This window comes from Oncorhynchus kisutch, linkage group LG2 (assembly GCF_002021735.2).
Source record: "Oncorhynchus kisutch isolate 150728-3 linkage group LG2, Okis_V2, whole genome shotgun sequence".
Lineage (NCBI taxonomy): Eukaryota > Metazoa > Chordata > Actinopteri > Salmoniformes > Salmonidae > Oncorhynchus > Oncorhynchus kisutch.
This window is the reverse complement of record NC_034175.2, coordinates 64000032-64027377: the sequence shown is the minus strand read 5'-3', so window position 1 is coordinate 64027377 and position 27346 is coordinate 64000032. Positions and strand designations below refer to the sequence as shown.

At 43.9% G+C, this 27346-nt stretch overlaps 2 protein-coding genes across 2 annotated transcripts in view; one reads left to right on the top strand and one right to left on the bottom strand.

Moving 5' to 3' along the window:
- The first annotated feature begins 1088 nt into the window (after positions 1-1088).
- LOC109869865 (ras-related protein Rab-20) lies at positions 1089-23703 on the top strand. The gene is made up of 2 exons (XM_020460155.2): positions 1089-1731; positions 22530-23703. Exons 1-2 carry the CDS (start codon positions 1464-1466, stop codon positions 23120-23122), a joined length of 861 nt encoding a protein of 286 aa, XP_020315744.1. The 5' UTR covers positions 1089-1463; the 3' UTR covers positions 23123-23703.
- A 38-nt stretch (positions 23704-23741) lies between these two features.
- LOC109904925 (collagen alpha-2(IV) chain-like) overlaps positions 23742-27346 on the bottom strand; it is a 122779-nt gene continuing 119174 nt past the window's right edge. The window contains exons 35-40 of the mRNA XM_031802204.1: positions 27114-27212; positions 26834-26980; positions 26560-26676; positions 25934-26125; positions 25421-25707; positions 23742-25183 (exon numbers count right to left, since the gene is read on the bottom strand). Coding sequence (XP_031658064.1) covers positions 24929-25183; positions 25421-25707; positions 25934-26125; positions 26560-26676; positions 26834-26980; positions 27114-27212 — 1097 coding nt within the window. The 3' untranslated portion in view covers positions 23742-24928. The remainder of the gene's footprint in view (positions 25184-25420; positions 25708-25933; positions 26126-26559; positions 26677-26833; positions 26981-27113; positions 27213-27346) is intronic.

Genomic DNA, 27346 nt, shown 5'->3' with positions numbered 1-27346 from the left:
ATCTCAACATCAACTGTTCAGAGGAGACTGCGTAAATCAGGCCTTCATAGTCAAATTGCTGCAAAGAAACCACTACTAAAGGACAACAATAATAAGAAGAGACTTGCTTGGGCCAAGAAACACGAGCATTGGACATTAGACTGATGGAAATCTGTCCTTTGGTCTGATGAGTCCAAATTTGAGATTTTTAATCTCTGCATGTGTGGTTCCCACCGTGAAGCATGGAGAAGGAGGTGTGATGGTGTGAGGATGCTTTGCTGGTGACACTGTCTGTGAATTGTTTAGAATTCAAGGCACACTTAACCAGCATGGCTACCACAGCGATATGCATTCCCATCTGGTTTGTGCTTAGTGGGACTTTTAATTTGTTTTTCAACAGGAAAATGACCCAACACATCTCCCGGCTGTGTAAAGGCTATTGCCGACCAAGAAGGAGAGTGATTGAGTGCTGCATCAGAAGACATGGCCTCCACAATCACCTGACCTCAACCCAATTGGGATGGTTTGGGACGAGTTGGACCGCAGAGTGAAGGAAAAGCAGTCAACAAGTGCGCAGCATATGTGGGAACTCCTTCAAGACTTGGAAAAACATTTCTCATGAAGCTGGTTGAGAAAATTCCAAGAGTGCGCAAAGCTGTCATCAAGGCAAAGGGAGGCTACTTTGAAGAATTTGTTTAATACTTCTTTTTGGTAAATACATGATTCCATAAGTGTTATTTCATAGTTTTGAGGTCTTCACCATTATTCTACAGTGTAGAAAATAGTTAAATAAAGAAAAACCATTGAATGTGTAGGTGTGTCCAAACTGTTGACTGGTACTGTCTTTATGTATTTATGTGTGCATTTATTTATCCATTTAATTATAGTCAAGGCAGCTTTGATCCTCCATACTTAAAAAAAACTCCACTGAAAAAGCATCAATATGATGATTTCTGTATTTTGAGTTACATATCAATGGACAAATGAAACAAATACCAAAATATAGTTTTTCGGTGGAGTTTTCCTTTAAGTTTTCCTAACCTGCTATGAAAAGTAAAATCTGATGTTAATTTGAATAAATCTGGATCCCTTCTATCCATTACCCTCCAAGCTTTTCCTAACCGTAACCTGATTCTCTTAACCTGGTACGTTAATTCTCATCACCTGCTGCGTAAATTCTCCTAATATTCTATGTAAAGATAAATCTGACATCAATTTGACAAAAGCTGGATCCCTTCTAACCATGACCCTTCAAGCTTTTAAATCAACGTCCGGTTTCATCACAATTTTTGATGTTCACTTTCAACAAGTGGACGAGAGAGAGGGAAGAGCTGTGGTCGTCTAACTTGAAGTGTTTGTTATATCGAGATGTTGATTGTATAATCGCTTGAATTATATCGAACACCCAGGACGATTTCGGTGGGTTTTAATCGGTTGATGTCAATATGACAATTGCACTTTATCTGTAAAACTAGTGCTTTTAAATGAAAGTGAAGTACAGCATCGAGTGTGTCTCTGCTAGACCGCTGAGGAGGTTTGCCAAGCGGCGTGGGTCAAGAGCCATGCCCGAACTTTCCAAGATGAGGAAGCCTGACGTCAAAGTTGTCATTCTGGGCGACATGAACGTTGGGAAGACCTCGCTGCTTCACAGGTACACGGAGAAGAAATTTAAAGACACCATCAGTACCGTCGGAGGGGCGTTTTTCCTCAAACAGTGGGGACCCTACAATATCTCCATTTGGGACACTGCTGGTAAGGTGTTCAATATTGACTGTTATGAGTAAGGGCTCGTTTAGTAGGCTACACTGATTTTTAAATGTGTGGAAGTTCGGTGGAGATTAGTTTCCTCAATGTTTGATCTCCACCGCCTGTTTAGAGAACCTCTACACATTTAAAAATCGGTGTAGCCTGATATTATTTAATTACGCAAGTCGGTTAAGAACAAATTCTTATTTACAATGACTGCTACCCCAGCCAAACACGTATGACGCTGGGCCAATTGTGTGCCTATTACTCCAAATCACGGCCGGTTGTCATACAGCCTGGAATCGAACCAGGGTCTGTAGTGACTCCTCTACCACTGGGATGCAGTGTCTTAGCGCGCTGCGCCACTTTGGACCCCATAGGCTCTTTACAATGGTCAGCTCTGTTGTTGATTTCTAGTGTTGACTTGTGGAGAGCATGTGACTACACCACCAAGGGTTGTTTGTCCTGTACAGCCCCTTTCATGACTGAGTGTTAGATTAGTGATCTGGTTTACCAGTTTAAGTAAACTACTGAACAAGAACCACAATGTCAGACAAGTCGATGCCTATTACGTTTTGACTAGATCATATTGTGCAGAGTCAATAAAATTGCCTTGAAATCATGGCTAATTCATTCATACCCCAAAACCCATATCATGTTGCAGTTGGCAATGTGGATGAGGTTATAGCACATGATTTGATATATTACTAAAACGTTATCTGATGCTCAAGGACAGTAACATTGCATTTTATATTGCTACATTCATGAAAGGTTAGGCTATATCATTCAAGATCTGGTGTTAGGCATTGGGCTTGGTGTTGCCAGAAGATACCGACCCTACCATTACGCTTGTTTACACTGAGCTACACTAGGGTCAGATGGCAGTCATGGTTACATTAAGACACTGGTGCCGGAGCGAGATATGGGTTGGAATACCTACCTCAATGCAGCGACGGGATATGCCACTGTACTCCAAATGTTAATTATCCGCACTGATACATAGAGAAGATTTGAAATACTGCTTGTTTTAAAGGAGAACTGCCCTTTTTGTCGTCATGCTACAAGACATCACCAAACATCTCAATCCAAAATCATTGACATTAATATAGAGTTTGTTCCCCCCCCTTTGCTGCAATAACAGCCTCCACTCTTCTGGGAAGGCTTTCTGCTAGATGTTGGAACATTTTTATGGGTACTTGCTTCTAGAGGTCAACCGATTAATCGCAATGGCCGATTTAATTAGGGCCGATTTCAAGTTTTCATAACAATCGGAAATCGGTATTATTGGACACCGATTTGGCCAATTGAAAAAAAAAAAAAAATGTAATTTTTTTTTTACACCTTTTTAATCTTTATCTAACTAGGCAAGTCAGTTAAGAACACATTCTAATTTTCAATGACAGCCTAGGAACGGTGGGTTAACTGCCTTGTTCAGGGGCAGGACGACAGATTTTTACCTTGTCAGCTCGGGGATTCAATCTTGCAACCTTCCGGTTACTAGTCCAACGGTCTAACCACCTTCCTCTCATTGCACTCCACAAGGAGCCTGCCTGTTACGCGAATGCAGTAAGCCAAGGTAAGTTGCTAGCTAGCATTAAACTTATCTTATAAAAAACAATCAATCATAATCACTAGTTAACTACACATGGTTGATATTACTAGTTTATCTAGCGTGTCCTGCGTTGCATATAATCGATGCGGTGCTTATTCATGAAAAAGGACTGTCCTTGCTCCAATGTGTACCTAACCATAAACATCAATGCCTTTCTTAAAATCAATACACAGAAGTATATATTTTTAAACCTGCATATTTAGCTAAAAGCAATCCAGGTTAGCAGGCAATTTTAACCAGGTGAATTTGTGTCACTTGTCTTGCGTTCATTGCACGCAGAGTCGGGGTATGTGCAACAGTTTGGGCTGCCTAATTTGCCAGAATTTTACATAATTATGACATAACATTGACGGTTGTGCAATGTAACAGGAATATTTAGACTTATGGATGCCACCCGTTAGATAAAATACGGAACGGTTCCGTATTTCACTGAAAGAATAAACGTCTTGTTTTTGAGATGACAGTTTCCGGAGTATTGGGAATATTGAAGACTTGTGTTAAAAGGAACCACCAGCTTTCATATGTTCTCATGTTCTGAGCAAGGAACTTAAACGTTAGCTTTCTGACATGGCACATATTGCACTTTTACTTCTCCAACACTTTGTTTTTGCATTATTTAAACCAAATTGAACATGTTTCATTATTTTTTTAGGATAAATTGATTTTGATGTATTATATTAAGTAAAAAATAAGTACTCATTCAGTATTGTTGTAATTGTCATTATTATAAATAAATAAAAATGTCCGATTTAATTGGTATCGGCTTTTTTGGTCCTCCAATTATCGGTATCTGCGTTGAAAAATCATAATCGGTCGACCTCTACTTGCTTCTATTCAGCCACTAAGAGCATTAGTGAGGTTGGACACTGATGTTGGGCGACTAGACATGGCTCGCAGTCGGCGTTCCAATTCATTCCAATGGTGTTTGATGGGGTTGAGGTCAGGGCTCTGTGCAGGTCAGTCAAGTTCTTCCACACCGATCTCATCAAACCATTTCTGTATGGGCCTTGCTTTGTGCAGAGGGGGGATTGTCATGCTAAAACAGGAATGCGCTTTCCCCAAACTGTTGCCACAAAGTTGGAAGCACAGAATCATCTAGAATGTATGCTGTAGTGTCAAGAATTCCCTTCTGGAACGAAGGGGCCTAGCCTGAACCATGAAACATAGCCCAGACCATTATTCCTCCTGCACCAAACATTACAGTTGACACTGCATTTGGGCGGGTAGCGTACTCCTGGTATCTGCCAAACCCAGATTCGTCTGTCGGACTGTCAGATGGTGAAGTGGGATTCATCACTCCAGAGAACACGTTTCCACTGCTCCAGAGTCCAACGGCGGCATGCTTTACACCACTCCTGCCGACACCATGCGCAATGCCAAGAGATCTTAGGCTTGTGTGTGGCTGCTCGACCATGGAAACCCATTTCATGAAGCTCCTGACAAACCGTCATTGTGCTGACGTTGCTTCCAGAGGCACTTTGGAACTCGGTAGTGAGTGTTGAAACCGAGGACAGATGATTTTTAGGCTCTACATGCATCAGCACTCTGCGGTCCCGTTCTGTGCGCTTGTGTGGCCTACCACTTTGCGGATGAGCCGTTGTTGCTCCTGAATGTTTCCACTTCACAATAACAGCAATTACAGTTGCCTGGGGCAGCTCTAGCAGGGCAACGATCTGACTTGTTGTAAAGGTGGCATTCTATGACTGCCACGTTGAAAGTCTGAGCTCTTCAGTAAAGCAATTCTACTGCCAGTGTTTGTCTATGGAGATTGCATGGCTTTTTGCTCGATCTTATACACCTATCTGCAAAAGGTGTGGTTGAAATAGCGACTAATTTTGAAGGGGTGTCCACATACTTTTGTGTGTATACATTTAGTAGCTAGCAGTAGCCACCGTAGACATTTTGGAATGGCAGTGTCAGCCAATCAGCTCCTTTTTGTTGGTCAACGTGATGTCATTTGCTAATGGCTGAAATGCCTACTGATGCCTGGCATGAGGACAAAAAGGTCAGTTTCCTTGGAAAACTGGAACTATTTTAATCTTCTCTATAGAGCAGTGTGGATCAAGGTCAAATTTGTACAGTGGCATATCCCATCCCTGCATTGAGGTACGTTTTCCAAGCCATATCACACGCCGGCTCCACGGTTTCTTAATGTAGGTTAACCATGTTTACCTTCCGACCTCAGTGTAAACAAGCGTAATGGTAGGGTCGGCGTCTTCTGGAAAGGCTGGGGACAATGCCTAACAGCCAACACTACTGATTTTGCATGATTTTTACCAAATGTACAAAATCAAGGCCCAGTTGATATAAAGTGACAATGCAACAAATCAAGTCAACATTTTGTAATGATGACAATCGGTTTATTCCTGTGTTACCCAATCAACGACTGCCATCTCAGGGTTACCTAATCACATTTGCGCAAGTCTGGAGGTGGTGCACGTAATGCAATATGCAATGGTGTCTTAATTACAATATTGAATTCACCAGAGTTTCATTGAATGATGTTTTGGTTGTTTAGACCTGAAATTTTTCAAAGACACAGACCTGAACTCCACATTCAGTGTTTTTGAAAGCCCCCAGGCTCTCATCATAGGTTGTAACCTGTAAATAATGACAGGAATTGGTTATCTGTATCAAATTGGAACTTTCTGATATTCTATAATAACAGGGGAGATGTGATGTCTGGATATATGACCTACATTTTGACCATCCTGGGCTCATATTTACCAAGAGTCAGTGTACTTTTATTTGGCCTATTTAGCGATTTCCTTACGAACCCAAGACAAAAAAACATGATTTGGGGGATTTTCTAGAAAAGTAATCCTTAGAATGGTCCTTTTTGTAGGAAGGAGTCTTGACTTATATTTGACATTTGTATCTAAATCTATAATTGAGAAAATATTTATCAAATTTGGCAAATTTATGACATTTTGGGCTTACCCAAGCCTCCTTTAAAACTTGGTAATGTTTAATCTGTAAGTGCTACAAAGCCCGAATTGGTGTCATATGAAGCTTTACCGCTTGCTCTGTAATATGAGGAGTATTTTCATTTAAGTAATATTTGGTTTTGCATTAATTTGTGAATATTGAGAACAACATTTTTGATTCGGCAAAAGTTTCATGATACTGTTGAACATAATATACTCTGGGGCATATCAATGTTCCAAAGTGGGACCTCTGCTACTTTTTGAAGTTATGGCCCTTTTTACTGAGAAATGGCACAGTAGGCAATGTAACCAATCACAGGCCTCTTTATACTTGTATCAATGTACATTCTGCAAATCACTAGCAGAGGGTGACCACTTTGAATTCATTTTCATTTTGTTTGTAATTCTTCCAAATTTCGATTGTAACTCTAAAAGTAGACTTATGCTCTTATAATTCACAGCAGCTAAAAGAAAGGTGACTTGGTCATATGACACTACAATGGGATAAAAGGACTATTAGCAACATGATTTTGGTCAACTTACCGCAAGAAACTGGTGACAAAATGCTCAAATGAGTGTTTTAATTTACTTTCACAGCATTGTCAGAAGTCGTATGGGACTTAGGCCTAACTCCAGTCAAGTGACTGTCTGATGTTGGTTTAGAAAGGTAGAAAACCCACTGAAGCACATAAACACTATTTCCCATCCCTGCTCCATATCCCCATGACCTCTCTGCAGGATGCTGTTGTCTTTAGTCACTCACTGGGTTAGGGCTAGGGTTACAGTAAAGGGCTTCGCTTTCTGACTCCGTCACAGTGCTGTGTCCACGTGAGGTTAAAATAGGAAGTTGATCTAGTTATATGATTGTGCAATTAAGGCATAAACTGTTTGGGAGTGGATGATTGACAGAAAATAGTAGGGCTCAGAGATGTTGTAACTTCCCACAAATCTCTGGCCATGTAGGGTGTTCAACCATAAAATGCTTATTTCATTCAATGTTTATTGAGATATGTTCATTCAATAGAGAATTGCATCAGAAAGTCCATACCCTATCTATTGTATATCTCGCAAACAATTTCTAAGATTTTGCAGAGTTAGTTCATATAAGGAAGTTGGTCAATTGAAATAAACTCATTAGGCCCTAATCTATGGATTTCACATGACTGGGCAGGGGTGCACTGGTCAGCCAGGCCCACCCACTGGGGCGCCAGGCCCAGTTTCCCCTCAAAAGGGCATTATTACAGACAGAAATACTACTCCCAAATTCTCTAAAACAATGGATGGATTATCTTGACAATGGAGAAATGCTCACTAACAGGGATGCAAACACATTTGGGCACAACATTTTTGGCTCTTTTTGCTAATGGAACTTTTTTTACATGTTTCATGAGCTGAAAAAAAATATGTGACCAACACTACATGTTGCATTTATTTTTGTTCAGTATAGTTCAGACAATATGGAGGTTTTTACTCAATTTAGTATGATTATCGTGAATATAGAATGTCATTATGGTCTAAAAGTGGTCGCTGCTTAATCAAACTGTCACTGCTCCATGGTCAGAACGGCACTTCAAACGTCAACTGCCAAGCTAGCTGGCTTGACACTCCATAACGTTAGTTTACCAGGCTTTTCGGGCCAACTGGACATTCCTCTCGCCCATCCCGGTCGACACCTTGCCTACTCCTTGGTCTTCTTCTTGGTTCAAAACTAGATGGCTGTAGTCAGGTGACTTATTGTCAAAAGCAACCCACTTGTAACACAGCCACCTGGTGAAGGCAGTCAATGGCTTAGTGTTCCAAAACGGTTTGCCTGTTTCTAAACTCAGCAAAAAAAGAAACATCCCTTTTTCAGGACCCTGTCTTTCAAAGATTTTTAGTAAAAATCCAAATAACTTCACATATCTTCATTGTAAAGGGTAAACACTTTCTTATGCTTTTTTTATTTTTTTATTTTACCTTTATTTAACCAGGCAAGTCAGTTAAGAACACATTCTTATTTTCAATGACGGCTTCTTCAATGAACCATAAAAAATGTATGAACATACACCTGTGGAACGGTCGTTAAGACACTAACAGCTTACACAAGGCAGGCAATTAAGGTCACAGTTATGAAAACGTAGGACACTAAAGAGGCCTTTCTACTGACTCTGAAAAACACCAAACGAAATATGCCCAGGGTCCCTGCTCATCTGTGCGAACGTGCCTTAGGCATGCTGCAAGGAGGCATGAGGACTGCAGATGTGGCCAGGGCAATAAATTGCAATGTCTGTACTGTGAGACGCCTAAGACTGCGCTACAGGGAGACGGGACGGACCGCTGATCGTCCTCGCAATGGCAGACCACGTGTAACAACACCTGCACTGGATCGGTACATCCGAACATTACACCTGCGGGACAGGTACAGGATGGCAACAACTACCCGAGTTACACCAGGAACGCATAATCCCTCCAGTGCTCAGACTGTCCACAATCAGCTGAGAGAGGCTGGACTGAGGGCTTTTATGCCTGTTGTAAGGCAGGTCCTCACCAGACATCACCGAAAACATCGCCTATGGGCACAAACCCACCGTTGCTGGACCAGACAGGACTGGCAAAAAGTGCTTTTCACTGACGAGTCTCGGTTTTGTCTCACCAGGGGTGATGGTTGGATTCACGTTTATTGTCAAAGGAATGAGAATTACACCGAGGCCTGTACTCTGGAGCGGGATCGAGTTGAAGGGTCTGGGATGGTGTTATGGCATGAATGGACTGAGCTTGTTGTCATTGCAGGCAATCGCAATGCTGTGCGTTACAAGGAAGACCTCCTCTCTCATGTGGTACCCTTCCTGCAGGCTCATCCTGACATGACCCTCCAGCATGACAATGCCACCAGCTATACTGCTTGTTCTGTACGTGATTTCCTGCAAGACAGGAATGTCAGTGTTCTGCCATGGCCAGCGAAGAGCCCGGATCTCAATCCCATTGAGCAATTTTGGAGCCTTTTTGGATTGGAGGGTGAGGGCTAGGGCCATCCCCCCCCCCCCCCAGAAATGTCAGGGAACTTGCAGGTGCCTTGGTGGAAGAGTGGGGTAACATCTCACAGCAAATCTGGTGCAGTCCATAAGGAAATGCACTGCAGTACTTAATGCAGCTGGTGGCCACACCAGAGCTCAACGTTACTTTTGATTTTGACCCCTTTGTTCAGGGCCACATTATTCCATTCATGTTAGTCACATGTCTGTGGAACTGGTTCAGTTTATGTCTCAGTTGTTGATTCTTGTTATGTTCATAGAAATATTTACACATGTTAAGTTTGCTGAAAGTAAGCGCAGTTGACAGTGAGAGGACATTTCTTTTTTGCTCTGTGTGTGTGTGTGTGTATATCCAAACTAAGACTGAATTTCATTATCTACTCTCCCTGACATTTTTTGTTTCAGTTTGCATTGTTAATTTCTTGTCTATCAAGTTGATTTTGATTGGTCCAAAGTGCAGAAATACCTCAATGTTAACTAACGCCTAAATATGAGGAGATGCAACCAAGAGCTGTGTAGTCTACACTAGTAACGATCACAACAAACTAACGCCCTTATTTAATCAACACTTTTGTACAATCTAATGATTAATTGTATGTGATTCATAATAATATAGGCTAAAGAAATAGATTCAGACATTAATTTCGTAGCACTCTCTTGAATTTACCCGCGTTTCACTCTATTCTAGAACGGTGCGTGAATTCCGTACAGCATGGTATACCCAGACTGGTGAAACAGCTTTGATTCTGCAATCATTGAAAACAAGGAATGAATGTCAGCCAAGTCTATGATCTCACAAACCAAACAAATGAAATGGGAACATCACCAAGATTGGTTCCTTCTCTGTGTACCCAATGGGAGTTCCTACTGTGACAATTTTTTTTAAGCGGACTTGTGTTATGACACTTGGGGAGGGTTAGCTTTTTAGTATAGCCAACAGTACAAATATAAATCCGAACGCCTACTCCCAAACACCTACTACTCACACGTACACTCATCCACACATTCAGTCTCACTTCAACCAAAGGATGTGGTTGCCTAAACATGAGACTGTTACCATGGTTACTTCATGGCTATCAGTCTGAAAGAAGTCGCTGTAGAGGACTCCATAGTCTCTACAAAGCAGAATGTTGAATAAAATTATATTTACACTTGTAGTAACTTGACAAGGAATGCCCACACGCATTTCTATATAACTTTCCTTTATTTTCAATCAAATAAATAAGATTTACAAATGCAGCAAAGCTTTACAGCCCACTCAACGTGTGATCGTCGCCTTGTACAGACCCGACTCTGGGTGATGACCTCAAAGGGAAAATGCCACGGTCAATGCCAATAATCATGCACACATGAAGAGCAATCATACTATACTGCAGGTTAAGTACAATACATATTCAATGTCATTATTTATAGTGTCCACACTATAACACATTACCTGTACATGCTGTTATTTATATAGTGTCCACACAAACACTTAATTTCATTACCCCCTGTAAGGAAATAAACAGAAGGGTAACCAGTAAACCACATCAGTGTTTCCTTTTTTCTTCACAACACTTTAGAACTTTTGCTAGTGTTGCTGTAAATGTAAACAATATGATAGTCCTTATTTTCTACTAGGTCTGCTGTTCCACACACACTAACACCACGAGTGTCTCAACTACAGAGTTGGTCTTTCAGAAGGCTTGTGACTACGCTGTGATCTGCGCAGTACTCCTGGTGTTCCACGAGACACCGGTAAGGTGTCTCCCAGTGGCGATGGGTCTGAGGAGCACAGGAGCGGGTTGGGCGTTTGTGAAATTCCATCACCCTCTGCTGGAACCACTGAATGCCACTTTTCCTCAGATACTGTTTCCTGTGGGATTTCAACTTGTATACTACCACCCGCAGCTGTTCCATCTGAAAACATGGTATTTTCTTTGTCATAGTGCAGGCGGATGTGATCCTGGTGTCTGCGCATGACTCGACCATCAGTCAGTTTGACCACAAAGGAGGCTGGACCACTGACTCAGAATGATACCTGGCAACCAGTGTTGGCTGCTTGTGAAGTTGTGGATGTAGACTGTGTCATTGGGTTTTAACTGTCTCGCCCTCGCGTGGTGGTTGTCTCCTTTGTTTCTCCTGCTTCCGTTCCACTCGTGCTTTGATATCCCGACGCAGTAGATCCAGGTGAGCTTTTGGACATCTAAGCTAGAGCCTGCCCTCTGGCGTGATGCTGTAATGGAACAAGAACCGAGAGAGCTTAGGTTGTGATGGTTCCTCCAGTCATCCTTTTGAGCCCCTCTTTCAGTATCTGTACAGCCCGCTCCGCTAAGCCCTTTGAGGACAAGTGAAATGGAGAGCTGCGGACATGGAGAATCCCATTTCTCCACGTTAATTCTTGGAACAAGTCACAGGTAAAGGTTGTCGGACGTGAGTCAGGCAGACCATGGGTTGCAAATAGCCACTGAAGCTTTTCGATGGTTGTGGTCGCTGTGATGTTGCTCCACCATAACACGGAACATGTGGCCCACGAAAGGGCCTGCAAAGTCTGTGCAGCCTGGACCATGGGCGGTCAGGCCACTCCCATAGATGTAGTGGCTTGGGTGGAGCCATCTTCTGGTTGATCTTGTGCCCAGAACATTATTTCACTTTGGTTTCTACGTCCTGATCCATGTTAGGCCACCAGATGTAAGATCTGGCTAAACTTTTCATCCGGGAGGCACGTGGGTGAGCCTCGGATCTCATCTATGACTTGTGAACAGCCAGGGGAGGAACAACTTCTCTGTACTGCCAGAGTATGCAGCCATCCTGCACACTCAGCTCAGTATTGTGCTTTGCATAAGGTCTCAGTCCATCATCGGTGGAGTCTCTCACGGTTGCCGCCTGCTACCGACCCCCCTCAGCTCCCAGCTGTGCCCTGGACACCATTTGTGAATTGATCGCCCCCCATCTAGCTTCAGAGTTTGTTCTGTTAGGTGACCTAAACTGGGATATGCTTAACACCCCGCCAGTCCTACAATCTAAGCTAGATGCCCTCAATCTCACACAAATCATCAAGGAACCCACCAGGTACAACCCTAACTCTGTAAACAAGGGCACCCTCATAGACGTCATCCTGACCAACTGGCCCTCCAAATACACCTCCGCTGTCTTCAACCAGGATCTCAGCGATCACTGCCTCATTGCCTGTATCCGCTACGGAGCCGCAGTCAAACGACCACCCCTCATCACTGTCAAACGCTCCCTAAAACACTTCTGTGAGCAGGCCTTTCTAATCGACCTGGCCCGGGTATCCTGGAAGGACATTGACCTCATCCCGTCAGTTGAGGATGCCTGGTCATTCTTTAAAAGTAACTTCCTCACCATTTTAGATAAGCATGCTCCGTTCAAAAAATGCAGAACTAAGAACAGATACAGCCCTTGGTTCACCCCAGACCTGACTGCCCTCGACCAGCACAAAAACATCCTGTGGCGGACTGCAATAGCATCGAATAGTCCCCGTGATATGCAACTGTTCAGGGAAGTCCGGAACCAATACACGCAGTCAGTCAGGAAAGCTAAGGCCAGCTTCTTCAGGCAGAAGTTTGCATCCTGTAGCTCCAACTCCAAAAAGTTCTGGGACACTGTGAAGTCCATGGAGAACAAGAGCACCTCCTCCCAGCTGCCCACTGCACTGAGGCTAGGTAACACGGTCACCACTGATAAATCCATGATTATCGAAAACTTCAATAAGCATTTCTCAACGGCTGGCCATGCCTTCCGCCTGGCTACTTCAACCTCGGCCAACAGCTCCGCCCCCCCCGCAGCTCCTCGCCCAAGCCTCTCCAGGTTCTCCTTTACCCAAATCCAGATAGCAGATGTTCTGAAAGAGCTGCAAAACCTGGACCCGTACAAATCAGCTGGGCTTGACAATCTGGACCCTCTATTTCTGAAACTATCTGCCACCATTGTCGCAACCCCTATTACCAGCCTGTTCAACCTCTCTTTCATCTCGTCTGAGATCCCCAAGGATTGGAAAGCTGCCGCAGTCATCCCCCTCTTCAAAGGGGGAGACACCCTGGACCCAAACTGTTACAGACCTATATCCATCCTGCCCTGCCTATCTAAGGTCTTCGAAAGCCAAGTCAACAAACAGGTCACTGACCATCTCGAATCCCACCGTACCTTCTCCGCTGTGCAATCTGGTTTCCGAGCCGGTCATGGGTGCACCTCAGCCACACTCAAGGTACTAAACGATATCATAACCGCCATCGATAAAAGACAGTACTGTGCAGCCGTCTTCATCGACCTTGCCAAGGCTTTCGACTCTGTCAATCACCATATTCTTATCGGCAGACTCAGTAGCCTCGGTTTTTCGGATGACTGCCTTGCCTGGTTCACCAATTACTTTGCAGACAGAGTTCAGTGTGTCAAATCGGAGGGCATGCTGTCCGGTCCTCTGGCAGTCTCTTTGGGGGTGCCACAGGGTTCAATTCTCGGGCCGACTCTTTTCTCTGTGTATATCAATGATGTTGCTCTTGCTGCGGGCGATTCCCTGATCCACCTCTACGCAGACGACACCATTCTATATACTTTCGGCCCGTCTTTGGACACTGTGCTATCTAACCTCCAAACAAGCTTCAATGCCATACAACACTCCTTCCGTGGCCTCCAACTGCTCTTAAACGCTAGTAAAACCAAATGCATGCTTTTCAACCGGTCGCTGCCTGCACCTGCATGCCCGACTAGCATCACCACCCTGGATGGTTCCGACCTAGAATATGTGGACGTCTATAAGTACCTAGGTGTCTGGCTAGACTGCAAACTCTCCTTCCAGACTCATATCAAACATCTCCAATCGAAAATCAAATCAAGAGTCGGCTTTCTATTCCGCAACAAAGCCTCCTTCACTCAAGCCGCCAAGCTTACCCTAGTAAAACTGACTATCCTACCGATCCTCGACTTTGGCGATGTCATCTACAAAATGGCTTCCAACACTCTACTCAGCAAACTGGATGCAGTCTATCACAGTGCCATCCGTTTTGTCACTAAAGCACCTTATACTACCCACCACTGCGACTTGTATGCTCTAGTCGGCTGGCCCTCGCTACATATTCGTCGCCAGACCCACTGGCTCCAGGTCATCTACAAGTCTATGCTAGGTAAAGCTCCGCCTTATCTCAGCTCACTGGTCACGATGGCAACACCCATCCGTAGCACGCGCTCCAGCAGGTGTATCTCACTGATCATCCCTAAAGCCAACACCTCATTTGGCCGCCTTTCGTTCCAGTACTCTGCTGCCTGTGACTGGAACGAATTGCAAAAATCGCTGAAGTTGGAGACTTATCTCCCTCACCAACTTCAAACATCAGCTATCTGAGCAGCTAACCAATCGCTGCAGCTGTACATAGTCTATTGGTAAATAGCCCACCCTTTTCACCTACCTCATCCCCATACTGTTTTTATTTATTTACTTTTCTGCTCTTCTGCACACCAATATCTCTACCTGTACATGACCATCTGATCTTTTATCACTCCAGTGTTAATCTGCAAAATTGTAATTATTTGCCTACCTCCTCATGCCTTTTGCACACATTGTATATAGACCCCCCCTTTGTTTTCTACTGTGTTATTGACTTGTTAATTGTTTACTCCATGTGTAACTCTTTGTTGTATGCTCACACTGCTATGCTTTATCTTGGCCAGGTCGCAGTTGCAAATGAGAACTTGTTCTCAACTAGCCTACCTGGTTAAATAAAGGTGAAATAAAAAAATAAAATAAAAAATCCTCTGACAGGAGGCCAAAGCTGCATAAGGAATCTTTTCACTTGGGCCAGGATAGGATCCCGGTTTGTCCACTGTTTGAACTGTTTGGCATTCACAGGTGAGTTTGACAATCTCTCCATTAGGAAGATTGTCTCTCGAGACACCACAGTTGTGGCGGGCATCTCTGGTAACAGACGGTTGAGCTCGTTTGCGTTGTCCTTCCCTGCTCTGTACACGAAGTTGTACTGGTAAGCTGACAGTGTGGCACAGCGCTGTATCCTTGCTGAAGCCTTGGGAGGAATGCATATTGATTCACTGAATAGACTCTCCAGTGGTTTGTGGTCAGTGCATATGGTGAAATGATGACCGTAGAGGTACTGATGAAAGCGTTTCACAGCAAAGACTATGGCCAGACCTTCCTTGTCTTAATGAATAACCCTTCTCAGCACTCGTCAGTGTGCATGACGCAAATCCAATGGGGTTTTCTGATCCGTCCTCCATCTGATAAGAGTACTGCCCCGATGCTGTAGGGCGGGGCGTTACATGACAGAATTATCTTTGTCTTGGTCAAAATGAACCAGCAGTTGTGCTGATTGTAGTAGTGCTTTCGCTTCCTGGAAAGCTTTATTTTGTGCTCGCCCCCACTATCATTTACGGTCTTTGGCGCAGCTGAAAAAGTGGAGCCAACACTTGACAGCTCAGGGAGTAACTTACCATAGTAGTTCACCATGCCCAAGAATGACCTGCGCTCAGACATGTTCTTGGGATTTCTAGAATCGTTGATTGCGCTGACTTTGTCCTCCACAGGACAGACCCTGCACTGTGATCTTGTGACCTAGGTACACTACTGTTCAAACGCTTACAAATGTCTGTGTTTTCCATGAAAACATGCATGAAATTAGTTGCAAAATGAATAGGAAATATAGTCAAGACATTGACAAGGTTTATAAATAATGATTTTTAAAAAAGTTAAATTGTCCTTCAAACTTCAAAGAATCCTCCATTTGCAGAAATTACAGCCTTGCAGACCTTTGGCATTCTAGTTGTCAATTTGTTGAGGTAATCTGAAGAGATTTCACCCCGTGCTTCCCGAAGTACCTCCCACAAGTTAGATTGGTTTGATGGGCACTTCTTACGGTCAAGCTACTCCCACAACATCTCAATAGGGTTGAGATCCGGTGACTGTGCTGGTCACTCCATTATAGACAGAATACCAGCGGACTGCTTCTTCCCGAAATAGTTATTGCGTAGTTTGGAGCATCGCTTTGGGTCATTGTCCTGTTGTAGGAGGAAATTGTCTCCAATTTAAGTGCCGTCCACAGGGTATGGCATGGTGTTGCAAAATGGAGTGATTTTCCTTCTTCAAGATCCATTTTACCCTGTACAAATCTCCCACTTTACCACCACCAAATCACCCTCCGACCATCACATTGCCTTCACCATGCTTGACAGATGGCGTCAAGCACTCCTCCAGTATATCTTCATATTTTTCTGCGTCTCACAAATATTCTTCTTTGTGATCCGAACACCTCAACTTAGATTAGTTTTTCCAACACTTTTTTTTCCAATCTTCCTCTGTCCAGTGTCTGTTATTTTGCCCATCTTAATCTTTTCTTTTTATTGGCCACTGAGAAATTGCTTTCTTTGCAACTCTACCAAAGAGGCCAGCATCGTGGAGTCGCCTCTTCACTGTTGATGTTGAGACTGGTGTTTTGCAGGTACTATTTAATGAAGCTGCCAGTTGAGGACTTGTGAGGCGTCTGTTTCTCAAACTAGACACTAATGTACCTGTCCTCTTGCTCAGTTGTGCACTGTGGCCTCTCACTCCGCTTTCTGTTCTGGTTCGAGACAGTTTGCACTGTTCTGTGAAGGGAGTAGTACATAGCGTTGTACGAGAGCTTCAGTTTATTGGCAATTTCTCGCATGGAGTAGCCTTCATTTCTCAGAACAAGAATAGTCTGAGATACTCAACTAGTCTAAAGAAGGCCACTTTTATTGCTTCTGTAATCAGAACAACAGGTTTTAGCTGTGCTGACATAATTGCAAAAGGGTTTTCTAATGATCAATTAGCCTTTTAAAATGATAAACTTGGATTAGCTAACACAACGTGCCATTGGAACACAGGAGTGATGGTTGCTGATAATGGGCCTCTGTACACCTATGTAGATATTCCATAAATCTGCCGTTTCCAGCTACAATAGTCATTTACAACATTAACAATGTCTACACTGTGTTTCTGACCAATTTGATGTTTTTAATGGACAAATGTGCTTTTCTTTCAAAAACAAGGACATATTTTCTAAGTGACCCCAAACTTTTGAACGGTAGTGTGTCACACTCTACTTGGAATGTGCACTTGCAACGCTTCAGGTGCAGCCCTGCCTGGGAGAATCTCTAACACCTGGTCCAGATGGCTGTTCTCCTCCTACGTCTCACCTGTAACCAGGATGTCACCCAGGTACGCTGCTATGTGAGGGATCCCATTCCAGAACCAAGCGGTTGTACCTGAACAAGCCTTTGTGAGTGTTGTCTGACACCCTTGAGTCCTTGTCCAGGAGGAACTGTTGGTAGGCATGACTCATGTCAAGCTTTCAACGTCTTGCCTCCAGCAAGCGTCGCTGTTGATGGTGAGTTTGTAGTCCCCACATATACGCAGTGATGTCACTGTTCAGAATGGGAACAATTGGAGCTGCCCAGTGGGACAACTGAATGGGTTAGTTTCTTGCAGCTGCTCCAACTCCATCCTCCTTTCTTTTTCATGGCGTAAGGCACTGTCCTGGGTTTGAAAAAGCGAGGCTCTGCCTAGGGATCCACGAACAGCTTAACTGCAGTGTGCCCAGTTCATCTTTAAAAATCTCAGGGTACGTTTGAGTGACATCCTCAGTCGTGTGTGTGTGTGTGTGTGTGTGTGTGTGTGTGTGTGTGTCTCACCCAAGTGCAGTTGTATTTCGGTGAGCCAGTCACACCCTCGTAAACTGAGCCCATTCCTTTTCACCTCCAGAGGCCTCAGCAATGGTATGGTCTCCCCGGTGTTCGTACGCAGTTTGATCCCTGCTGGTGTGAGGGCTGAGGCCTGTTTTGAGCCCCACATTTGTTTGTAGTTCTCCTCACTGATAAGAGGCAGAGTTCCTCCATCTGCTTTCCATCTCCCGCCACTGTAGCATAGATGGGCTCTGCACACGGCTCACTCACATTAAACATGTTGTAGGAACAATGCTCTTCCGTGCTCTCTAGGTGGTGTGCTGCTGACTGCGGCTTCTTAGCTGTGAACTTGCCCTGCCCAGTCTGCCCACCCTCTGGCTTGCTCCTAGGACCCCCGCATTTTTTTTTTATAGCTAATTGTGACAGACCGTATCTTTGAACTTAGTTGTTTGCACGTGTTCCCCCACAACTAACATTCCACTGCTTGTTTTCCTGATGCACGGCACCACTTCCTCTGTTAGTAATGCTAAAAATATTCAAAAGGCTAACGGCCATCTCATCCCTTGAGATATTTCTAAGGCTCTCTTAAATCAGTGTGGCTTCCCCCACCAAACGGCACTCTATGCCGTCCTCATTAATGCCACAGACTGATCTGTCACGGAGCATGTTCTCAAACACAGCCCCAAACTCAATATTCAGAGTTCATGTAGTTCAGCAACAAAGTTAGCAACAGACTGACCTGTTTTCCGTAAATGGCAGTTAAACTTGAACCTCTGGACAATCACCGACGGCTTCGGATTTTGGTGAGTCTGAACTAAAGCAATTAGATCCATAAAAGGAATGTCCCCATAGTGTAGCCAAATTCCTCATAAGCTTGTAGGTTTTAGCCACACACACTCAAGAGGATAGAGCGCTGTTTAGCCTCACTTATTTATTGTTTTTATTTCCTTTATTTAACCAGGTAGGCTAGTTGAGAACACCTTTATTTAACCAGGTAGGCTAGTTGAGAACACCTTTATTTAACCAGGTAGGCTAGTTGAGAACACCTTTATTTAACCAGGTAGGCTAGTTGAGAACACCTTTATTTAACCAGGTAGGCTAGTTGAGAACACCTTTATTTAACCAGGTAGGCTAGTTGAGAACACCTTTATTTAACCAGGTAGGCTAGTTGAGAACACCTTTATTTAACCAGGTAGGCTAGTTGAGAACACCTTTATTTAACCAGGTAGGCTAGTTGAGAACACCTTTATTTAACCAGGTAGGCTAGTTGAGAACACCTTTATTTAACCAGGTAGGCTAGTTGAGAACACCTTTATTTAACCAGGTAGGCTAGTTGAGAACACCTTTATTTAACCAGGTAGGCTAGTTGAGAACACCTTTATTTAACCAGGTAGGCTAGTTGAGAACACCTTTATTTAACCAGGTAGGCTAGTTGAGAACACCTTTATTTAACCAGGTAGGCTAGTTGAGAACACCTTTATTTAACCAGGTAGGCTAGTTGAGAACACCTTTATTTAACCAGGTAGGCTAGTTGAGAACACCTTTATTTAACCAGGTAGGCTAGTTGAGAACACCTTTATTTAACCAGGTAGGCTAGTTGAGAACACCTTTATTTAACCAGGTAGGCTAGTTGAGAACACCTTTATTTAACCAGGTAGGCTAGTTGAGAACACCTTTATTTAACCAGGTAGGCTAGTTGAGAACACCTTTATTTAACCAGGTAGGCTAGTTGAGAACACCTTTATTTAACCAGGTAGGCTAGTTGAGAACACCTTTATTTAACCAGGTAGGCTAGTTGAGAACACCTTTATTTAACCAGGTAGGCTAGTTGAGAACACCTTTATTTAACCAGGTAGGCTAGTTGAGAACACCTTTATTTAACCAGGTAGGCTAGTTGAGAACAAGTTCTCATTTACAACTGTGACCTGGCCAAGATAAAGCAAAGCAGTGTGAGCAGACAACACAGTTACACATGGAGTAAACAATTAACAAGTCAATAACACAGAAAGAAAAAAAAGTCTATATACATTGTGTGCAAAAGGCATGAGGAGGAAGGCAAATAATTACAATTTTGCAGATTAACACTGGAGTGATAAATGATCAGATGGTCATGTACAGGTAGAGATACTGGTGTGCAAAAGAGCATAAAAGTAAATAAATAAAAACAGTATGGGGATGAGGTAGGTAAATTGGGTGGGCTATTTACCGATGGACTATGTACAGCTGCAGCGATCAGTTAGCTGCTCAGATAGCAGATGTTAGAAGTTGGAGACTTTTATCTCCCTCACCAACTTCAGTGAATTATTATTTTTATTTTTTCAATTCGTCCCAGTCACAGGCAGCAGAGAACTGGAAGGAAAGGCGGCCAAATGAAGGTAGTCATCTGTAATTCCATTAGCCAAAACTGTCCCATCCTTTCCACATATTCCATCCAGTCCTTTTTCTCTTCCACAAACTCAGTGATGGTCCCAAACATTGCCATTATAACGCCAACGTTTGAGATTTTCCCTCGTTAGTGATTTTTCACTTGCTGCTGATTGTCACTGTTGGCGTTTCCCTCCAGCGGCGTCTGCTTTCCATCGCTCATTAAGCTAGCTAGCTAACTGACTACCTCCACTGTTTCTTAGCTAGCTTGCGCATCGCCCTGTACATGCTGATCCTCATCGCCTAAAAAATGTAGTAACACAGTGGTCTAAGGCAGTGCTAGAGACCCTTGTTCGATCCCGGCCTGTATCACAACCGGTCGTGATCTGGAGTTTCAAAGGGCGGCGCACACTTGGCTCCGTGTCGTCCGAGTTAGGGGAGGGTATGGCCAGGGTAGGTAGTCATTGTAAATAAGAATTTGTTCTTAATTGACTTGCCTAGTTAAATAACTTGACAAGGAAGGCCCACACGCATTTCTATATTACTTTCATCCTAAAAAATAAAAGGTGTAAAAATGCAGCAAAGCGATACAGCCCACTCCACGTGTGATGGTCACCTTGTACAGATCCGACTCTGGGTGATGACCTCAGAGGAAAGGTCACGGCCAATTCCAATAATAACGATGCACACATGAATAGCAATCATACTATACTGCTGGTAAGTACAATACATATTCCATGTCATTATTTATATAGTGTCCACACTATAACACATTACCTGTACATGCTGTTGGGCCTCTTGGCGGTAGGAGGTGGCGCTGGCATAGCCACAGGAAAGTGTTTACGTTTTGCTGTGCCGGTAGGTTCTGTCGCTGGTATTTTCTACCTGTTGACTCAGTGGATCACATGCAATATGTAAACAATAGCTGAATGTAACCGCATTCTGGCTAGTAGAGGTCATGAGAGGAAACTTTCCTGATCCAAACACTCGTTTCTGCCTGACGTAGAATTCTATGCCATTCAACATCACTTCTTCAGGTGGCAGTAGCCTCAGTGGGCTCGTAAACAACCAGACATTACGCTTTTCAGGGGAAATGGAAGACAGAACCTGTGATATGACTTTGTTTTTTGATGTTAACAAGGAGACACTCCATTTTAACTGGATTGTTTGAGCAGTGCTGAAGAGAATATCCTCCACCTTTTTTCATTATAATTATTTTTTTGTTCTCGTCAAGACCAGAATGTGGGGAATCTAGTTTCAGGCGTTTTCTTTCAAGCTATGATAGGTTATAGTAGTATTTATAATAAACCGACAATTACAATCCCGGAAATGTACCCCTTTACTTGGTTCAACTTCCTGTAGAAATTACACAGCCAGTCGCCGGCGGGTGCTCAGTCACATGACAGGGAGGTGACTGTGTAGCGGGTCAGGGTGAAGGCATATGCTTCAACCTCTCACTCACCCATAACCCACTCACTGGACATAATATAACCCTGCTTGATCATGCTGTACAGACACACCAAGGGGGGAGGGGTGTGGTTTAGTGTCTCCATGATCAGCACTTGTCATCCTGATTGGCCCTCCTCCCAGCAGATGTATCGTCTTCTGTTTATTACCCTGCTTTATATTGTTTGTTTCTGAGCAGAATAGGACCCTAGCCCCACTGCCCCGCACTGAAATTTTACCCTGGAGAAAGTTATTTCAAACAACAATCTTCCCCTCCCCTAACTCTGTTGATCCTAGGGATTTGTCTCTGTCAGCATACTCGATTTCAGCTCAGTTGGCTCTCCTTGTTTGGTTTATGTCAGGCAGGCTACTCCTGGATACTCAGGCCTAAGGTTGAATTACTGTTCATACTGTATCTTACAACCTGTGAAACACTTCATTTGGACCTTTGTTCAAAGGCTCCCTGGATTTTTGCACGTATTTTGGCTGTGCCCGTGAAGTGTTCAGAACAAAGTCTCCAAGATCAAACTTGACTTAAACACACACTGAAGAGCTCTTGCATATTTCTTCAACAATGGTTGCTTTTGTTTTTCAGCTATTCTCTTGCTCTCTCTCGCTACCTGTAGTTTGAAAGCCCATTATATTAAGCTTGTGAATTTGTCTGGTCGTTTTTGCCTTTACTTGACATTCATTGGTCTATATTAGAACACAATCATGTTTATGTTTTGACTCTTGTGTATGCAACTACTCATGTGCTTAACGTGTTCTGATCATTCTTTCCGGTGTGTCCCCCAGGTCGGGAGCAGTTCCACGGGCTGGGCTCCATGTACTGCCGGGGCGCTGCTGCTGTCATCCTCACCTACGACGTGACCAACTGGCAGAGTCTGGCTGAGCTGGAGGAGCGCTTCCTGTCCCTGACCGACACTGCCAATCACGACTGCATCTACGCCATCGTGGGCAACAAGGCCGACCTCACAGACCTCCAGGCACAGGTGGGAGCCACCCAAGACGGCCTAACCGAGGACCAGGGAGAGGAGGACGTAGAGAGGCCCAGGGTGCCTTCTGCCTGCCCCACCCCTCCAGCCTCTCCCGTCTCCCTGTCGGGGGTGTCGGTCAACAAGCAGGTGAGCCGGGAGGATGCAGTGGCGTTGTATGGGAGGATCCTGAGATACAAGGGTATGGAGGAGACTAACAGCCTGCCTGCTGACAAGATGTGCTTTGAGACCAGTGCTAAGACGGGCTACAACGTGGACCCTCTGTTTGAGGCTCTGTTTGACATGGTGCTGCCCTCCATCATCAGGAAGAGGACTGAGAGAGAGGGATCACCCACCGTGGACCTGGATGAGTGCAGCGGGGCAGGGAAACGGCCAAGGGCCGCCTGCTGCTAGGGACTACCGAGTTTTAGACTGATCGTAAAGAGGAGTTTTCATGCCATCTCCATGTTGCTCTCCCAAGAGATTCTAAGATTTGTCAGCATTGACCGATTTTTGATACACATACTTTCAAGCAATCAAACATTTATTCTTCCAATGAGATGCCAAGGATTGTTATGGAGTAAGAAGGAGTTGGATTTCTGAGGCTCTGATGTGCATGTAATTGAGTTCTGGCCAAAATGGTGTGTAGTTTGTAAATGGACTGTTTAGAAATCAATCACAGATGATTATTTTCTTGAATGAGAATGTCACATGCCTTTTTGTTCAACAGCACAAATTGTTTGACTACCAGGGTGGGCACATTTGAATTGTGTCAAATTAATCTTATTGTAAGGATGTTTTTAAATGTTTGTTAAACAATCAGCTTTGTTTGCATTTGTACGTTCTGTTGCATGTTAATTTTTATTACATCCTTTTTTTTTTTTTCATTTGCACCTGATCTACACTGGACAATGTGCATTTATATGGAAGACATTTTAAACGTGCTTGATATTTTCAAAGATGATACGATAATAAAGATTCTCATTTTGAAATTGTGATGTAGTTTGAGCTGAGGTGTTAACATCAATGCAAATTCAACAAACAAAACCATTTATTTTAGTTATGACACGAATACATTTCTATGGATTCATAGCACCTAATGGTATTCAACATAATTACATTGAACTAATGGCCAAATAAAGCCGTTATAAAACGGGTGTTATTTTAATGGCCAATTCAACAGACTTCCTAGGACCTAGAATGTGATAAACAAATACATGCTCTGGAGGGAGCGCTGACCAGATTTAGTTCAACCAGTCCTTGTAGCTTAGACTTTGGACAGAGTTGTTTGTATTTCTGTGCTGGCTTGATTCCAGCAGGGACTGAGCTGACTGTTTCATATGAACAATGTATACTAGGAAAATGTGTTGTCATGGGTAAAAAAACAAGTTTTTAGTTATGAGTGAATTAAGTTCATTCCGCAGATATAAATATAAAGTAAATCAGTGCATTTTGTGATCAAAGCAATTTGTGAATGTCGCGTTCGGGTAAGAGCTATAAAATATATTGATATAACGAACAAAGGCAACGGTTTGCACAGTGGCTCTTTTATGTTATGTGCGAACACAATGTAAAGCAGAATAATACTGAATGTTAAGAGCAAAAACTTCAACCAAACCTAATTTACAATTGGTTGAGGGTCACTATTAGTGAAGTGGCATTAGCACTTATACCTGAATAATAAAACAAACTTTGAAAAAAATGTAATATCTGAAGCGGTACACACCAATCAATTTGATAACTGAAGCGGTGCGTGTACACACACACACACACACACACACACACACGGGCATCTTTGGTTGTTTCAGCTGTATGTTCTTGGTATGTTCAGTTAAACATGTTTGGTGTATAATTATAGCTGAGGTAATAAGTTAGAGCACCATATCAAATAGGACAAACAATTAAGCATTTCCATGTATATTTCATATCGCTGACTTTATGGCAGGGATTTATTTCTTAACGCAGCATACTTGCTCTCCATTTGAAGCGTTCACACAGTCCTTCAGTCCTCACTAGTCAAGGTTCGGGGGAGTAGGATGAAGCTGTCCCATAGATGCTGATCTAAGGTTAGTTTTGCGTTTCCGCTTCATGGCTACAGTTAAGAATTGGGGAGGGTAAGCTAAACCTAGATCTGTGCCTAAGACCAAAGGCAATAACTACCTGAATTGTGTTTGGCAGGGGGGTAAGGTCACAGGAAATGACATCTTAGGGTGAACCAGGTCACAGGTTCTTCATGCAGACCTGACAACGGCTGATGCGTGAGAGGAGCTGGCCTGCTTTCAGGGTCTCTGAGGCAGGTTCTGCATGGAAGGACTGTTCGATGGAGGTGAGCCAGAAGCTGTGTTTGTTGGCGAAGTAGTGGCAGGTGCCCTTGGCCCCGTTACACTCGATGAAGGGCGTGGTACGGAAGTCCTCCAGACAGGAACCAGGAGACGACAGAGACTGACCCCCACCCTCGTCACCTGCTGCTGTGTGCTGGGGGGGGGGAAGAGGTTGTATGAACACTGATACGAACGTCTTATTCAACTTCCTACCTATGGCATTTATAATCCCTGACGTGAAAGAACTGAACAGATTAAAGCAAATTCCCAGTAGGCTTCAATCATATGGCTTTCACCTGTCCTGCGTTTTCAGATCAGTAGAGATGAAGAATGGGAGACAAGGAGAGGAGGGCACTTCAGATCGTGTAGAAAAGGAAGCAAAGAGACTCACCATAAGGAAGGAGTAGCCAATCCACAAGCTGCGCCAGCCAGCAGGGCATTGTGGGATGGTAATATCCTGGCTGTGCACGGCGATGGCGACGGACGGAGCTTCGCACACAGAGCAGCGGCTGATGTAGGGTTTGATATCACCTTCCTCTACGGGCATCATGGGAAGGGGCGCGGTGGTGGACAGCCAATAGGATTTGTCGTTGCGGCTGGCGTAGTAGCAGACGTCTCCGGGGTTGCAGTACAGGAAGGGCATGGTGTTGAAACGAGGGAGGCAGGAGCCCGCCAGACCTGGGATCAACAGATCAATTCAATCAACCGATCAATCAATTAACCAATAAATGTAATCATATAAAATGACGACACTGAGCTACAGCCACTACAGGCAAACTTGAGACATCCTTACTTGTTCTATCTGCCAATCCAATTAAATCTGAATAGACATGAGTATAACCCAATAATCATGTGGTGTTTATGTGAATTTCCTGTCTTTTAGTTTTTCTTATCTCTTTCTCACCTAGGTCCTGGTTGTGGGCCTTCTCCTGGCCCTCGAAGTACAGCAGACTGTAGCCGTCCCACAGCTTCGACATGCCCACGGGGCACATGGGGGTCTGCTCTGATTGGCTGTGCTTCACCAGCAGGTATCCCACGCTCACACTGCGGCCCGGCATGCCATGCAACCCTGTAGTTCCTGGGTTACCATGGTGACCTAGGGGTCAGAGAGAGAGAGAGAGAGGTTCAAATGCATCTGTGCGTAATATATAAAATATGTGGAATGTTTTTGTCTGTTTTCTTTTCTAAATGTTTGTGTGGTTAAAATGTATTTCCATTAAAAACACAACATTTCCGGGTCTAATAAATCACACCACCATAAAAACAGCAAATGGAATACTGGATTTAATTTGTTTCAGATCAGCATCCTAAAATCCCTTTATCAGTAAGCTAATTACAGAACTAATAATCACTACAGACCATGGGTCATTTCTCTCATAATACACTAGTGGCTCATTCAGACCAATAACACTCTTTGATCGAAACCATTTGGGGAAAACCATCTCCCCATCTCCCTCTCTTAATCCAGGCCTGAGTGCTATAATTCTAATATACCCCGTTGCCCTGGCACACCTGCCATACTGTACCTACCTTCCATGCCCTGCAGACCAAGATGGCCCCTCCCTCCAACATTCCCACGGTACCCAGGGGTACCTGGTGTGCCACCCACCCCTGGCATCCCCTTCTGCCCCTGGGGCCCAAAGTAGCCTGGAGGGGGAGATGGGGAATAGGGGTAAGGGGTAAGGAAGTAGGAAAATGGGGGGAAAAAAGGTCAGAGAAAAGATTGCTAATCCCACAGAAGAAACTGTATATAGAACAGTCTATTATATTGACAACAACACAACACTGTAACACATTCTCCTACCTGGATCTCCAGGGGGTCCTTTAGGGCCGCTCTCCCCTCGTACCCCCTCCGGTCCTCGGATACCCTGAGGACCTGGAGCACCCCTCTCTCCTGGCATCCTGGTGGGTAGTGGGGCTGGGCCCTGGTTACCTGGGAATCCTGGATAACCTGCAGGACCAGACCAGGCCACACACAGTTTGTACGTGAGAAACAGGCAACTTTCATGATAATGTAGGTGATTTTCAGGTGAATTATAGTGATGTGCAGAGTGATATCAAACAGAGTGAGATGACATCCTTACCTGTGAGTCCAGTACTTCCTTTTGGGCCGGAAGGACCTCGGTCTCCTTGGAAACCAGACCTACCAGGAAATCCCATCATCCCTTGACCTCCCTTCACACCTTTGCAACAAAAGCCATGGCTGTTACTTTTACTGTTTCAGTGAAAGGTTAAACAGCTCAATATTCCCTGTCTGTCAAAAGTGAAACATATAACAAAACATAATTCTGGATTGTATTTTGGAATTTCTCCTCTA